Source organism: Chanos chanos, chromosome 3 (assembly GCF_902362185.1).
Source record: "Chanos chanos chromosome 3, fChaCha1.1, whole genome shotgun sequence".
NCBI classification, from domain to species: Eukaryota; Metazoa; Chordata; class Actinopteri; order Gonorynchiformes; family Chanidae; genus Chanos; species Chanos chanos.
The window spans coordinates 17,267,435-17,285,460 of NC_044497.1; the positions used below are offsets into that span (position 1 = coordinate 17,267,435).

At 43.1% G+C, this 18,026-nt stretch overlaps 1 protein-coding gene across 1 annotated transcript in view; it reads right to left on the minus strand.

Moving 5' to 3' along the window:
- fars2 (phenylalanyl-tRNA synthetase 2, mitochondrial) overlaps positions 1 to 15,609 on the minus strand; it is a 57,656-nt gene extending 42,047 nt beyond the window's left edge. The window contains exons 1-3 of the mRNA XM_030767618.1: positions 14,965 to 15,609; positions 14,235 to 14,397; positions 13,983 to 14,114 (exon numbers count right to left, since the gene is read on the minus strand). Of these exons, the coding sequence (XP_030623478.1) occupies positions 13,983 to 14,114; positions 14,235 to 14,397; positions 14,965 to 15,609 (940 nt within the window). The remainder of the gene's footprint in view (positions 1 to 13,982; positions 14,115 to 14,234; positions 14,398 to 14,964) is intronic.
- Positions 15,610 to 18,026: the final 2,417 nt, after the last annotated feature.

The following is an 18,026-nucleotide window of genomic DNA, read 5'->3' on the forward strand; positions in this document are numbered from 1 at the left end:
TTTTGTACAGCTTCTTTTATTTATGCTGGTGATGAAAAGCAATTGGAAAGCCCTTTGACATGAGAAGAGAAAGAGACTCGCGCTCCTTCATCGCCATGGTGATGAGCGAAGGAGACCCCCGAGGAGTCGCAAAGGGCACGAAAGTCACAAGTACAGTATCATGAGTAACCTGCAGCTCCCCAGAGCCTGGGGTCAGTCTCCAGTATGATGAGAACCAAGGCGAAGAGTGACTCTATGAATTTTCAATGAGTAAGCGCAGGGGTAAATCACACAATACAAAGCACTTCGACACGCTAAAAGACTGGGAACTAGGCTGAAAACTACCCAAGATAAAATCTGCTGTGCATATAACACTAGTCTTCAACACAGCGAAACACCTTGAGAATTTCGCACAGCAGGCAAGTCACCTAGCTCAAAAGTTTGGGTGCTTAAATGAAGGTCTACAGTGCCTCTGAGAGAGTTTTTTCTACCGCTCTGGCCCTGATTAAGTTCATGTAACATGTAAACAACAACCCGTGTTGATGTAGCCACAAATGGTTGCCAATAAATCTTTTAATCATAAACATGTTTTCATACTACATGTAACCTTTAGCCTCTGCCATCTTGGTCAGACGTTTTTTTGTTACGCCCGCCTCTCTAGAGAATGTCTCATACCAAACACATCACACGCTGAACTGATTGGTTCTCGTGTGATTCTCATTTGTGTAAAGTTGGAAATTCACCATCTCAATTTCGCTTGCTTCTGCGAATTCACACTGATTTCACACAATCAGTGCTAATTTCACACCCAAACAACCTGAATGAGAACGATGCGAAAATCACTGCAGTGGAAGCGTACCGTAACACTTCTTTTTTTTCTTTTTTTGTCTGAATCCATGCGAGTGACAGTTATCAATAAAATTCAAAACTGGTCCTGACATAATAAGACATCGTTAGCTGAAGAAGTAATTCGTCAGTTTTGTGGCAGAAATATTTACCACTTTACCTTTGCCTGTCTGATCACGAGAATGAGTGTCAAGGCAAAGTGGTCAATATTTCTCTGTCAATAGAAACAGTGCCGTACTGGAACTGAAACATTCAGGGTGAGAGTGATGGAGGTGATTGTAGGATTGAGTGAATAATTTTCACATCAATCCAACTCAAGTAAAACATGATTTAAATCTCAGTTAAACGAGGAACTGATTCCTGTTCTGGGTAATGAGAGAAATCTCAATGCACCACTGATGTGCACAAACAATGCCCCTTAAAACTACTAAAACATAATTAGCATTCTGGTTAAGTGCCAACTGAGCGGCATTGAAACATCCCTTTTGGATTTTGAAACTGACCTCTGCAAAAACCTTCACTTTGAAGCAAACATTTATCAGCATTTACGGCCGTCAAATAGTGTTTTTTTTTTTTTTTGAACAGCTCTTATTCTAGGCTTAGTCTCTAAGGACAATGACAACAAATTCCCTCTTTTAAACAACGGCAGTGCGAGCAAAGCTAATTATTCAAGTGGGGTTGACAATGTGGCTTAACCTCCTCTAAATGCTGGATAAAAACTAAGCCTGTCGAGTTCTACTTAAGAGAAACTTCCAGAGTTCTCCACTCGCTGCCTACTACTTGTCATCCTCTCCAAATTAAAGGCTGCTTTACATGTTGTGTATCTGATTCCACTCCAATGCACCAAAATAATAGCAACTTTTTTGTTGTTACAATTGAAACAACACTCAGCTCAGGCTAATGCAATATTCATTCTCACTGTCTGAACACAAATTCGAGAGAGAAAATTCAGTGCGTGAGGACGTCAGTCAAAAGAATTACCTCAACATGTTCCTGAAAAGAAAAGAAAATGCTTCTTATCTTGCCAATATTTCCACTACACTTCAGTGGATTGCCTAGTCAGCCCCAAATGGATAAACAGTGATATTAAGGCGCTAGGTTAATTTACGAAGTCATTACATCTCAATTAGTGTTGCATGAGTGAGCTGTGTCTCAACATTCCCAGTCCCATCGCAGCAGCTGCCGAGGGACAGAAAGCCCCAGCGTACCCTCTGATAGGTTCATTCAGCTCCTCGAAACTAGCTTGGCTTTTCCTCAAATGCTAACGCTAGTCGTGGAAAGCCCTGACTGCTCGCAGCTCATGGACAAAGATGTAAGAACGCGAGACCTCATTTTTCTGCCAGGTCAAAGCTTGTGCCGATGACTTGCACTTTGATGGAGTGGGCAACCTTGAGCGGAATTTCTGGCACCTTGTACTTGGAAGTCCTAGACAGCATTGCTAGCACTAGTACTGAGGGGAACGTGATAGATCATGTTACCTGCAGTTACTATTGTGTTCTTATACACTGTTTTGTATCTGATCCATGATTTATCTGTACCAAACTGAAGGCTAAAAGCAAAGGTCCTTCCATTGCGAGCAAACAACGTAACCAGAAACACTGTGTAATACATGTATAACAAACATACATGTATACACATAAACACACACACACAAAGATAGATAGATAGATAGATAGATAGATAGATAGATAGATAGATAGATAGATAAACTCCATAAACTCATAACACAAACTAACACCAGTGTATCACATTTGCACATCGCGTTATACATTATAGTTCAATAATTATAGAAACCTAGCAGTTATTGTCCACTATTGCAGTACTGCTCTTAAAACTTTCTTCCTGAAGCTCTTCTCCTAAATCACTGCTTTTAATCTCACTTTATGAGAAAAAGACTGAGAAAGAAAGAGGGGTGGGGGGTGGGTTTTGATTTAAAATTTGCTAATTAAATTGAGCCATTACAAGTATTAATTAAAAATCTGGGTTTGTAAAATGTAAAATTTATGCTCCCTGTCTACTCGATTTGGCATTCAACTTGCATTCATTTTCAGGAACACCAATTAATCCTTAATTATCTCATAAACAAGTTCCCCTTTCTCAGAGTTTAAAAGATGAGATGTGATGCCACGGCCAAGATTTTTACACCATGGACAATAACTGTCCTTGCCCATAGATCTAATGTTCATTGAAAAGCAAAAGGGTTTCACAAGCAATGAAACACGCGAGCAGAATTTGACCATAACTCTGCCGTCATAGTCGATTCAATATTATCCAGACTGGGTAAATCCTCAGTGAAAATAAACTGAAGACCGTTCGTCAATTCCTCTGTGAGATTTTCCATCCAGGAGGCGCTACAGCCGTAGACATCTGCTTGTCAATCAGTTCAGATGGAAAATTATGATTAGAAATGTTCAGATGAATCAACAGAGGCCACCTGCACATGTCTAAGAAAGGGCACCCGTTATGGCCATTTTCAATTAATCACCTGGAATGAAACGGAAACTACATTTTATCTGCTAAAGGCTTGACCTTGAACAACCTTTCAATGATATTTTACATTCTGTCACCAGAACAGATCTCTTGTTCTCTTTGAAGTGTCTGTGACAGTAACTCAGGGGAACAGTGTTGCAGTGCTCTTGTAAATAGACTGTAATATTTTGTTGAGAAAAAAAAAAACTGCAGAGGGACTATATTGATGATTGATTTGCTCTGTTCTGCAGTAGCGTAAATAGTCCAAACACATAAATATGTAGCATTGCCTCATAACTAGTTTAATGAATTTCATGATTACACATTTGAGAGAGGGGGAAAAAATGGCATCAAGCAAATTGACTTAAGAAAACTCCTTCGTACTTCTAAAATCAAAATGAGAGGAGGGGCATGTTAAAAGTGCTAACAAATCAGAACACACACACACAAAAAAAAATCTTTGAAAAGACTGCTTCAAAATGTAAGCATGCTGGTAAAATCTAAAACCTGGCAAAGAGCAGTACAAAAAGCTGCTCTGTCCTTCATCTGCTTTGATATGTGTTTTCCATGACCTTCAGTGTTTCTGTTGTTGTCCCTACATAATTAATACCACACTGTGCTTTGAATATGCAATTTCTTGGACAGTAAAAAATGATTTTTTTGCTGACTTCCAGGAACAAAGTATCACTGTCAAATGTAGCGTTGAAACAGCTAATATTTTAGGAGATGCTTTCACCTAAAATATAGCACTTTCTGACTTGATAGTGATAATCTGCCATCAAGCAAATCTTTGGAGTAAACACTTTCATAATTTTCTATGGTGTTTTAGAGTCTGACGCCATTTCCAGCAGCAGTTGTGCACTTAACAGTGTAACAGAAGAAGTCATCGATCAGTTCTAATACAGAAGAGAGATGGTGGTTTCATTAAGGCTCCAAGAAATGTTTGTCAGTAGGTTTCTGTTGTTGGCCGTTCAAACTCAAACATCTCAAACACAAAGCATTCGGAGAACTCTCCAGAACTATTAGCACTATAGAACAGACTTGAATGAGCGAGCGAATCCACATTCACAAAAGAGAGGGATCACAAAAGTTGTGCTGGCAGCCTCCTGATGGGGCATAATCCCACCTAGAGGGAAAATCATTGCCGACAGCTCTGATGCTGTTTTCACAGCTGATTCAGCTGCTGGTTTCAACAGAAAGCAGTTTTCTACAGCTGGAAACTGACTGTTAAATAGATCAATAGTGAACAGTAATGGCAAAAGATCTTACTGGATCGTTTTGTTTTTTTTCTCTCTCTAGCCATTATGATTACTACAGCTGCAGCTACAGTTGAGGAGATTTTAACAAGGTCGACGCATTGATTTTTCCTTAACGGGTCTTGTAATACTCTCTCACACAAAAACCGGGAGGTTGAAAAAGAAAAAAGAAGGAAAAGTGCTTGTGTTAAATCACCGGAGGTGATATTTATGCCATCTACACGATGACCGAAATTCATGTAAATGGGCTTGTATTTTATGTAAGACCTCTCACGCAATGTCATGAAAATATTTGACTGTATTCCTGGCTACACGGGAAAAGAACCATTTGTGTCATTTGTTTGTATTTGAGTTAATCAAGTAAAGACTTAAAATTTACATCCTTCATCAAATTTTTGGGGAACAAAAGAAAGACCAAAAGAAAAAAAAAACTGTAACTGCATATTGCATTTGGGAACCTCCAGTGACTGTGGCCTGTTGGCTGTTTTCTATTGCCTGTACAGTGGCTTGTAAACCAATGCTTACTGTCCAAATAAAAATGAAAAAAAAAAACCCAAAACAATTCCCTTATATTGCAGACATATGAATGCAGCTCTATGAACATGGGTGCATGACGATTTGAGTGTGAACTTTAGCGCAGTCTGCTGCTGATAATACAAAAGCATTGTTCAAACGCAGCTCTCTGTACAGATTTTCTACAGTGGCATTTGTTCGACTGAGACGATGACAAATGGGTCACTTTGGTGGCACTCAGCAGCTGGCGAGATGGAACAGCATGTTTCCCTGCAGAGAGATGAGCTTTTAAAACCTTCTCAAGCTCGAGATTAGCTAAGTGGCATGAACCAGCCTCGGCTGTTTTGTGGCTTACTCAAAAAAAAAAAAAAAGACAGAGAAAAAAAATGTTTTCATTCATTACTTGAAACAGTCGCTTGGGATGACTTGGAGAAAGCCAGAGGTTGCTGTGGTGCTCCAATCCACATGCTCATCCCTAATGAAGGAAAAATGTCCTATTATCAAACACACCAAAGCCTTAACACAAATGAGTGAACAATCAAGTAATGATGCCATGACAACACTAAGATCCCACTAAACCTCAGCACAATGTAACACACATACAACCGACCGCATTTCCCATTCCACTCAACGGTGGTTATCCTATGTGTCACGCTGCTGACAGGTACAATACGGACAATAAGAGGAATTCATTCACCATGTAACCGCAGAGCACATGTGGTTTTGAATTTGCGTAATGGAACAAGACTAACAAGGCAGAGGCTGTAGAAGGAGTAGAACTAATGAAACAGTGATTACTGCACTAAACATCAAACCTTTGGGTCATTACGTTTTAATTACTAATGGGTCCGGTGGATAAGGAAAACGATATGAACATGGCATGTCTGTCTGACTTGGGTATATATTTTTGTGATTTACAACTGGCTATGCTTATATATGCTTTCAGGACCTGAACCATCTGATTAAACCACGTGAAAGCATCACAACGGAGAGTCCGATTGGACAAATCTCAGCAGCTTTATAAAATGCCTTCATGAAATATCACCTGCTTGGTTCAAAGGGATTTGCAGACAAGGAGGGCAGGACTGAAAGTATTTACTTGGATATAACCAGTCTTGTAGAGTGCTGCTGAGGACAGCTGGCTTTTATAAGAGGCCAGGTCCCATGTTTCCGCTGTCATTACCCAGTCCAGCCAGACTGCCACTCTCGTTCATCATCACCTCTTTACTTTCTCTCTCTCCTTCAACGAGTCTTATTTCTTCCCTGCCTACCATGACTCACTTGTTTCCAATGCTCGTATTTTTCCAGTTAAGAGGCGTCCCATGGTTAAAACTTATTCCTCATTTCAACGAGTGTTTGTGTGGCTGTTTTTTCTTTTAATCTTTGTTTGTGACACTCTCTTTCTCTCGCTCTCTCTCACCTGGGGTGCTTTGTTATTGGCATGCTTGTTCCCCTGAGGACAACGTGAGTGTGGTGATAATGGGTTTGTGTGTATGCGTGTGTGTGTGTGTGTGTTGGGGGGGGGGGGGGTGTCACTGTCCACTGATTGCTGAGTCGGACAGTGAAGTACGTTTTTCTCATTGCTTCATATGCAGTAAAGCTAGTCCGCTGACTAGCACAGATGGTTACTTCTACACACCTCGAATATGTGTTTGAAAGGTGCTCTTGCATAAAACAATGACCATCTACATACACACATTACAGAAATGCCTCAGGTGAGAGATGATATAGACAAAGAGCAAGGGCTTCAGACACAGTACCAGCAATTTCAACTCACATATGTAAACTCAAATAAGCAGGCCCTTAGACAAAATTATAATGTTTACACTATGGGATGCTTTTGCTGTACACCAACTTAGACACCCCGGGTACCATGTCTGAACAATACACACACACACACACACACCCGCACACACAGAGAGACAAAGACACACAGACAAACAAAGACACAAAAACACACACTCATACTCTCAAGATTATGTTACAATACATGTCATAATATCACTCAGCCCAGCTGAATATGCTTGAATGTCCTCTAAACAGAAATACGCTTTCTAAGCATATCACTGACTAGTGTGGGCACTCACCTCGACACTGCATAATGGGCCCGATATTACACTATGCAAGCCCAAGGCACTGAACTCTTAGACTCACAGAAGTAGGCCAGTCAGACGTATTACACACTGAGGGAAGAAAACCCATGTATCACACATTTACTCCTTCTTTCTCTTTTTCCTTGCATCCAGCCCCCCCCCCCACACACACACACACACACACACACCATGACCCCCCCCCTCACACCATGACCCCCCCCCTTCCCTCCCTGTCCTCTTGGTGACTCCCTTCTCCAAAACGTCTGGCTCTATTTGTCTCTGCTTGGCCAAGCTGCCTGAAATGGAACGCTGCACAAACAAATGTTTGCCCTGGCCTCCTGAACCTTGGGGACAGTGAGGTTATGGAGACTCAATGTGGCTATGAGTGAGTGTGTGTGTGTATGCACATGCGCACATGAGAGAGAGAGGGGGGGGGGGAGAGAGAGAGATAGAGAGAGAGAGAGAGAGAGAGAGACAAAGAACAAAAGTGACAGGGACAGTTACGGAGTAAAAGTAAGAAAATGCATGAGAAAGGGATAGAATGAGAGAAAAGGATAAAAAGAAAAAACATGCTTAATGACTGTGTGTGTGTGTGTGAGGGTGAACAATAAGTATTCCAGTGCATTATTGGGGAGGGTTCGTGTAGTGATGTGTGTGTGTGCGTGTGTGTGTGTGTGTGTGTGTATGTGTGTGTGTGTGTATGTGTGTGTGTGCGCGTGTGTGTGTGTGCTCATAATCAGGGTAGGGAGGGACCAGCTGTCTCAAACCTCTGGTCCCACCAGTGATTGCTTCCAGTGGGAGCACTGGGAGCACAGCCAGGTTGGGACAGAGAGTAGAAGTGGGATGACTGGAAATTGCTTTGGGGCTGGGGGCTGTGGGGTGGGAGGAGACAGCACCTCCCCGAACACGAAGGGTCAAGACTTCAGCTGGTGGCTGTCTGTACTCCCTCCCTCCACACTTTCTCCTTCTCTCTCTCTCTCTGCCCCACCCTCACCAAGTCTTTAATGTTTTCTCTCTGTCTCTACCTCGCATAGAAAATAAGTATTAGAAAATCAGAGCGAGGGAGAGAGCATCAGACAGAGAGAGAGAGAGAGAGAGAGACAGCAACAGACAAAGAAAGAGAGTGAGAGAGAGAGAGGGTGTGCATGTGTTTCTCTGTGTGTGTGTGTGTGTGTGTGTGTGTGTGAAGCAGGGGAAAACTGAGTGATTAAAAAACTGCAAGTTTGTCAGAGAGCAGCATTCTGACAGAAGTGCTGTAATGAGGGCAGGGTTGTGTGAACATGTACATGTGAATCTGCATCAGTTGTACTTGTATATGTATGTGTGTCTGTGGGAGTTACAAGGAAAGGGCCACAATTGGCTCATGATTTATTCAGTGAGGGGGTGGAGGGAGGAGGAGGGGGGTGTTGGCAGTATTAAGGATTAAGATTAAGATTGAAAGTGCCACCTGAACCAGAACCAGACCTCAGCTGGTGTGTCTGTCCCCTCACTGGTAGATTCCCCCCTACCCTCCGCCTTGTCCATCCCTAGAGTCCTGAGGCGCGTGACTTGAAGGGCTGTTAATTGTCACCAAACACGGCTTTAATCACATTCCCTGGCCCCCTGTGGTCCATTGAGGCGTGACTAAACCAGACCCCCCACCCATTTCTGCCAATGGCGCGTGCTGTCATTAACGCCGGGTCCCATATGCTGTGGACAGCTTTAGGGAGGAGTGAGGGAGTACCCCAAGGCTCCCTCTTCGGACCACTACAGAAATCAATACGTGTGGGGATTACATGCCGCACTCTAATGAATAACTAAGTGGGCAGAGCTTTTCAGGCCAGCCCAAAACCTCCTTCTCCTGTCTTTCCTCCTCCCTCCTCCCTCATTAGTCTCACCACACCCCTCCTCCTCCCAAAAAAAGCAAAAGCCCTCCCCCCACCCGCCTGTGGCACACTTCTGCCACGCTTCACATATGGCGGTCACGCTTAGAGATGAATAAATAACCTTTCAACCCCTTTCAACCTCCCCTAACTACCCTCTCTCTCTTTGTCTCTTCCCCACCCTTTTTTCTCTCTCTCTGTCTTTCATTTGTTTCCCTGGCCCCTGTACCCCCACTGGCATCCCAGCCGCTGCCTCCCATCTGAAGAAATCCTGCCACACGTTTAATTCTGTCTTGCTGGCAGCTTTTTATTGTCTTGCTGTTCTGAAGGGAAAAGGGGGTGTGTAGAGGGGTGTGTGTGTGTGTGTGAGTGAGTGAGAGAGGGAGTGGGGAGGGGGTGTGAGAAGACCGAATGGGGAGTTGCCTTGGCAACGGAGCCACACTGATCTGCCGCAGTGAAGAAAAGGAGAGAAAAGGAGAGGGAGAGAGAGAGAGAGCATGAGCACGAGAGAGAGAGAGAGAGACATAGTTAGGAGTAAACTGAGAATAGGAGAGGGGAATGTGCATGTGTCTGTATTCATGTTTTTTAGTGCCTGTGAATATAGAATATAAAGAGAGGCAAAGGAAAGGAGAGAGACAGAGAGAGAGAGAGAGTGAGAGAGAAAGAGAGAGAGGTGGAAAGTATTTAGCAACGCCCCTATAGTGAAGAATGGAAAAATGGGAGGGAGTTGGGATACTGAGGAAAGTCAAAGGAGAGAAACTGACAGTGAATGAAAGACTGTGTGTATATGAATGTAGCAGACAGTGAAGAGCATACTTTTGCTGACAGCAATTACAGCAAATTGAGACACACAGACATACACACACACACACACACACAGAATTACATAGAGTAGACTGCATATTGCATGTTATGACACCATACGTTTTTGCTCAGATTTATTTTCTCTCACAGTATGTTGCAAATGGAGTGAACAAATGCCACCAGCAAATAAACACCCTTAATGGTACATCAATGGAACCTCCACAGGGCAAAAACGAAGTTGTGCTTTACATTAACACTGAAGATGACGCCTCAGAGAAAGAGTCCAAGGACAGGTTTGTCAATCAACAAATAATAATTAAAAGTTGGAGAGACAGAATGTGGCAAGAGGAAGAGGGTGGGTGTCAGCTGTTGCACATAAGCGTATGTGTGTGAATCTGTCGAAGAGAACATCGAGCTCTGTTTGGCATTCGTATGATATTCACAACCTGCACCAGGCATGAAAAGGACATTTATGCAAACACACTGCAGAGAGCTTAATAACATGAGCCATCGACAATATCTCCTTCGATGACATCTCAAAGACAGCTCACCATTTGACTGTCAACGGATACTAGTAATCTGTTTTTGTTACCTTAGAAAGGGAACACCACTATATATAACTACATAGTTCACGGGTTTGTCCATACAAGACATATGCCGTTATTTTCATTTAGTGGGATATTACTGAAGTCTATGTCTCAGATCAAAGACTTACTATTGAAGTTATGGTTAGGAGCTAGCTATGTTTTCATCCACCACAATTACAGAAATACCTTGTCTGATGCTCTTACTGAAATCAATTTTCCATGTGAGAACAAACCATAGCATAAGCTACAATCACTAACCTTGTAGCATATTTTGTACAAACTCAAAAATTTCACACACATACTGAAAACATTTGAAAAACCAAGCTGTGTGACTTGGTTGAGAAGAGTAGAAGAGTACGGCCATCGTGATACAGCTGGTCAGATGATGTACTCAGAGACCCAACTGAGCATATGAGTCCATGTGTTACAGACTATGTTGGCTCTGGTTCCGTTGACTGGCCAATTAAAACCGAGCTTTCATTTCAAACGAACATGCCAGATTTTGAAATTCTGTCCCCCATCTGTTTCACCACACACACCTGTCTAAAGGTTTTTTCAGAGAATCATCAGGTATCTCAACAGTCAAAACACCTAACAACTAGCCTGTACATCTGCTCGTCTAACGAACTCCATCCAGATATTTTTGTCAAACTCTTATCTCTCAATAACAAATAGAGAATTGTCAGGAGAACATATGACAAATTATGCTAATCACTGTTTAGAAAAAAAAATCTCCCTGTTGATCTCAAAGTGAACAAAATAATCACATTTGTGCAAGATCTTGGCTGTTTTTTTGCAACCCTTTTTGTCAAAGCTGATGTGTTAGGGGCTGGCCATCATTATACTCATCAGAGATGTTCCCTCAAACTAGCTTAATGTGCTAAAGGTGAACAAGAGTTAGCTCTAAGTAGGTGGAGACTACTATATTAGCTTATGTACACACTACAATGACACCACTGAACAGACAAGGTTTGACACCAGTTATACCAAACTCACCTCACGAAACACACAAGACCTTTGGCAATCATTTTTACTCAGATGATCATGTGAATTACTTAACAAAACCTTTAGACAAACCAAAAAGGGGGTAGGTTGGGGCAGGGGGGGCACACTCACTGTGAGGGGGGGTGCTGTGTGACTGTGGGAGAGGGCTTGAGGCTTGGTCACGGGTGAGCTGACAGCTGTCAAGAGACAGACTGCGCTTGCGTTTTTTTATGCTGTAGTGAATATGCAGAGCTACACTGCTTGGTGTACAGAGGGATAACAAGCTGATTGAACACACACAGAGAAAGAACAGACAGAAGGAGAAGAGCTTCATTTGTATGCCTGTTGAAAGAAAAGAGTGACTGAAGTTTTCACCTGACAGAGATTACAAGTGCACTTTTAAAGAAATGGTTCCAAATCCCAATTCCCCATACTCAACTGTTTTTTGGTTTTTGTTTTTTTCTGTCTCTCTCCACAGAATAACTTCTTATAAGACTGCTGTTTTCTTACAAACTGAAAAAGAAATCCAGCCGGGGTTGAACTCAAAGGACGACCGTAACACTTGGTGTACCTTTTTAAAACTGTTTATGTACAAAAGCAATGAGAATAAAGAGTGCAGTTTCCCAGTGGAATACTCCTCTTTCTGGTGGACATTGACTGATCTCATTTCTTATTGAGCACAGAGCAGAGTTCCAAAAGGAAGTCAGTTAGCATACATCATGTTTAAATGTGAAATGAAATTCAGTCCTTCCAACAGGGCAGTCAGCTTCACATGAGACTTTTTCTCCTTATTAGAGGCATAACTTGTCCACCATGAGTAGAGATGCAGAGGACATTTTTGTTCCAAAAAAAAAAAAGGCAACCTCTTTGAGAGGACAGCTATTTTCATAATATGGACAGTAAAAGAGAATGTTGTTCATGCAAGTTGGACTACTGTCCCGAGGACCACGAATGACTACAAAGAGCAAAGAGGAAGCAAATAACAAGTGTACAAGGACACATACACACACACACACACACACACACACACACACACATATATATATATATATACATAAATATAAATACATATATATACATATACATAAATACATATATGTAAAGGTCAGGAGAGACTACAGAGCGCTGGCTTCAGGCATAGTGGTGCTCAATTATTAAGGGGTCCAAAACACCACAAAGCATGAGTGCAGCTCAAAATAGAAAGCCAGAAAAGATGCCAAGTGAAAGTAGTGGGTCTAGACCCTGTCAAACTTAGGGAGCATCAGGCAAGAGTTTGGGAGCACTGGCACCTCTGTTGGGGACATCATTCAGTCTATCCCCACTGAAAAGACATTTCAACCCATCTAATCAATATTTATGTGCATTAAAGTGATATCATGGGGACTTGAATGACACAGTTGGTAATTAGAAAGAAAGAAAGAAAGAAGGAAAGAAAGAATGAATGAATGAATGAATGAATGAATGAGTGAATGAATGAATGAATGAAAACAAAACAAAAAAAAAAAACAGGTTCGCTCTGCAAAGGCTGAATGAGGGAGGTTGATTTAATGATGTTAGACATCGGCAAAATCAATGAGGGGTGAAGAGTAGACAAGCAGAGAGTGTTAAGTGGTGTTGAAAAACAAGCGTCCTGGTAGACTAGGAGAGGTTCAGCCTGGTCCTATCCCCAGGGAGGAGGGCCCTGTCTGGGCAGCCAAGCATGTCCTCCCCTCCCTGGATGACTCCTTTAACTCATTTTACTGGACTGTCCCTTTCATGAGCTATAGATCAGTATTACTGCTCAGCACTGCACAACAGCGCCATCTTCTGTGAGTGGCAGGAATCACCACTGCAGGGTCAAACACTTTCTGCGTGGAAATTAGGGCTATACTAAGTCACTGAGCTTAAAACAGACAGAAACTATTATCTGTTTGGTCTGCTTCATCAGTGAAGATGAAGCAGATAATTACTAAGAGGGGACCCAAAAACAGGAGGGTCTGGATATGCCAAATGAGAATGCTTAATGAAAAGATGTATGTTTGACTGAAAAGACCAGTAACTGTTGCAGTGAAAATAAATGCACACGTTCAGCTTGCGGTCTTGTTTTTGTTAACTGGAAGATAAGCTCTCTAATCAGCAGCAGCAGTAACTGCTCTATAAAACATCTGGATCACCATTATATATAAAATTCTGAAAGACTGATTTCCACACTAAACATGACAGGGCTGTGGAGTTGGTAAACAAAACCTTCGACTCCGACTCCAACTCCTCAACTTATGGTATCACTGACTTCGTCTCTGACTCCTCTATTTGTAATTAGACTAATTATATTTCCTATGCTGACTGAAAGCATACAACATACAAAGTGTTTCATCACTGCCTGCCTACGTGAATCCACAGCAGGGCTGTGAAGTCAGTGCACAAAAACCTTCGACTCCGAATCCTAAATTTTTGGTATATTTTTACTGACTCCAGGAACCCAATAATTGCTTCTGACTCCGACTCTGACTCCATGACTCCACAGCACTGAAACATGGTATTCTGGACCACATTGGTATCCCCAGTGCCTATTATGTGTAACTGAGTGTGTGTGTGTGTGTCCCTTTGTACCTGAATTGACAAGCTGCTGCTCCATCACCCCACAGCCAAGAACCTCCAACCAGTCGCCCTGGAAACGTACCTCCATCTCAAAAGAGGGATGAGTGAAAGGGAAATAACACTCCACCCATCTGATCTCCAGCTCTGGGGGGGGGGGGGAGAACGAGATTAACAGATGGGTGAAGGAGACACAGGGGCTGGACAGGGATGAACTTTAAAAAAAACCAAAAAAACGACAGTATCAAATCCCTACAAGACACCTACCTTCCCCAAATAAGTGTCTGATTAGACGAGTGAGGGTCTGTTTTAGGTCGAACTCCACCAGCTTGACAGCCTCCAGCGTGTGCGTTTCCTGTTTCTGGGGAGTGCGACGACCGTGGCTCTCAAACAGAGACAGCTCCTCTCCATGTTCCACACGGGCGAAAAGCTGTGGGGTTAAGAAAGAGAAGTGGTTACTGACCTCCGCTGAAAAGAACAACCTCACATTACCTGATGCTTATGAAGGCTTTCGTTCATTGGAGAAATATCACCCTAAACCTGCAGTAGATAACGTCGCTGATTATCCGGTAGTTCTCTAGCCATTTCATTTAAATGGAATTGGTACAAGCTATTTTCTGTCAATTTTCATAATTAAAATGTGACCTTTTGTTATGGTCTCCTGAGATTGAGGAAGACAGTAATGGGAACATTTAGAGGAGGAATGTACAAAATTAGAGGTCAGACACACAGCAGTGTCTGCCAATGATTACAAGGTTTAGCACATTTCATGGATTTAATAACGACATGACTGTAGACACTTCTCATTTACCATAAACCTGGAACTGACAACCTGAAAGCCCCCAGTCACTAGTCAAATTTACTTACTACTAACTACCTGCACCTTAACCCTGTGGCTGAATACTATGACTGATAAAGGCATGTGTTTCTCACCAGTCTCTAGAGGAAATACTGGCCCAAGATTCTTCAATTTGCATCACCCCAATTGTGCACCAACCTCGTGATTCGAGAAGAGTTTTACACCCTCCATCTGGTGGAAGACGGGGTAATGGCTAGCGTCGATTTCGTCACGTCGGTACACGTCTCCGGCGACCAAAAAGCAGTCCAGACCTGAACGCACAAGGTCTCTCTGGTGAGCGGAAGTGTGGGCGCGAAGCATGTGGCTGTGGTTCAGGTAGTAGTTGTCGCCTTTTTTGCGGCTGGGGTGGTCCGGAGGGATGAGCAAGCTGTCGAAGTTCTGCTCCACCGTCACCACGGGACTGAGGTTGTCGTGCACAGAGAACAGTGGGTTTCCCCATCGGCCGATGTAGGAGCGGTAGAAGTGCGATTTGATTCGTTCTTTGATGAGCCACAGCGGGTGATGGGGTTTGTTGTGGAGATCACGGCCTACCTTGGACAAGATCTTGGCTGTCACGTTGGTCTGACTGTCGCGTGGGTAGCTATGGCCGAGTACCTCCACTGTGTTTGGGCCTATGTGAGGTCTGGGGGCGGGGCTGTCTGTGGACAAACACCTGTAGGGGCGGAGTCTGTGAGGTACTGTAAAGACATTGGCTCTGAGACAGCCGCACTGCCAATGGCGAGTGACTGGTTCCAGCAGAGGGAGGATGGACATGAAGTGAAAGTTTTTACGGTGCAGTCTCATTGTACCTAGGCCGTGAACCTGTGGAATGATGTCAAACAGAGGTCATTTTGGGGGATAAACATGAAGAGCTGTGATCAGAACAAAAACACCACTTTAGTTTATGTTGGACAAAAGAAATGCGGTAGGTTCTTATTTCATTTCAGGGAAATGTACTGCCTACCCACTGAAGGTCACATAAAGGTCAAAATAATGAAATATTGATAAAAATGATCTCTACACTATAAAGCTGCTGTGAACTACAGGAAGAGGAGTGAAATGCTGACCGACTGCTTATACTGCTTCAGTAATTATTGCCATTTTTTACAGGCTTCCAAGATGCCCAAAATGTTTAGGAGAAATCTAACTCTCCATCACTGCACATTCAGCTACAGTTAATGAGCAGAAATACAAAGGAAGTAGTCCCTTCCCTTACAGAGACATCAGCAACACCACCCCATGCCATTCATCATGGTTTACTGTAAACTTAAACATCTCCCGGCTTCATCACATGTTCCGTCTTAATATTTAATGAGGATTGTAGAGTGTATGAGTCCATACGGAAGTGAGTGATTATGCAGGCACCAGGTAAAATGTCTCTGACAAACAGTAGGGATGGAGAGGGGGAGAGGGGGAGAGAGAGAGAGAGAGAGAGAGAGAGAGAGGGAGAGAGAGAGAGAGTCAGCTGACTATGCCACCAGACACATTTCCAGCATTAAAGTGAGGTCTAAGATCCATCACATTAGATCTTCAGCCTGGTATATCATAATACTCTGTTGGCACGAGGATGTGATTTATAGGGTGGAGCTGCTTAAGTGAATCAATGCTGGTGTCACTATTCCGCTTCTCACTCTCCATTACTTTTTCAGCTCTTCTTTAGTCTACCTCCGTTTGGCCCCCTTTGAGATCCACTGCTCCATTACCTTCGTCTCTCTCTCTCTCTCTCTCTCTCTCTCTCTCTCTCTCTGTCCTTTGGTCTGTTTATACACTCAGGTTTGTGTCAGTATCCCTGTTTTTATTTTAAAGTTCTCTCTGGGTATCTATATTTTTCACCCTATTGCTCCTGCTCTCTCTCTCTCATGATTGCTCTGTTTCTTCATGTTTCTCTCTTTTTCTCTCTTACTCTCTCTGTGTCTCGGAAAGCATTTACAAGGCTGGTTTTGTTGGGGCTAACTGAGGCTTTGGGGACACAGGGGAGAATGGAGCTGTATTTATTTAGACTAACAGTAACTCTCTATTGGGCAACACTTAAATATTTGCTCTGGCCCAGCAATATTTTATGAGACAGGAAGACAGTACAGACCTGGTTCTTTCACGTTTTCCCTTTCTACAACACACAAGACACACACAAGGGGGGCGCGTGCGCACACACACACACACACAGACAGACACACCCACACACACACACTCAGACACACACAGACATACACATAGACACAGACAAAGAGACACAGAGAGCTGAGAAAGATATAAAAATGTGCAGACAGAGAGGAGAGAGGGTGTTGCATTGCAGTGGCATTGCAGCACGGTGGATTATGGGGCTGTAATCCTTGGAGCTTTGCTCCAGTTCAGGCCCTTGTTTTACAGTTGCACCATTCTTGAGATGCTGTAAAGAACTAAAATACAGAAAATGTTCCACTCTTTTGTCAGAAAACACATTGAGACACACACAAATGCAAACATCAGACCCCCCCGGGTTCATGAATATGTTTTATATATATATATATAAAAAAACCCTGAGTGCCACACACACACACACACACACACACACAGTTGCATGTCTCATAAAGGGGCATCTATAAGGAGGGTTTATTGGCTCTCCAGCAGGCCTGCCTGGCCTCTCCTCTCCTGTCCTCCTCCAGCTGAGAGAGAATAAGCTCCTTCATCTACGTTCTTATATCAAGTCAATCTCATCCACACCCACCTAGCCAAGGCTGCCAGACTATACTACAAATCTAGTAGCACACAGCACTGTCAGGCATGCAGGGAGAAAGTGTGAGGGAGTGAGTGAGTGTGTGTGCGTGTGTGTATGAGAGAGAAAGCGAGCGAGAGAGAGGGAAGCAGGAAAAAGTGTGAGGAGGAGAGGCATGTCTGTGCGTGCGTGCATGTGTGTGTGTCTGTGTGTGTGTGTGTGTGTGTGTGTGTGAGTGACTACTGTGCATGACATATGTGAGAAGAATTACTGCATGTATCTGTAAGTACATCAGAGAACTGCAGCGTCTGAGAGTGTGTATGTGTATGTGTGTGCGTGTGTGTGTGCCAGTGTTAAAGAAAAGGGAGGGGTTTTACATGTGGACAGTGCAAGTTCTCTAAAGATGGTTGTGTAAGCGCGTCTGCGACTGAGACAGAGGGAGAGAAAGAAAGAGAAAGAGAGGGGGAGAGAGAAGAGATGACAGGCTGAAAGACAGCAGACAGTGCATCATTTATGTGAGATGGGATGA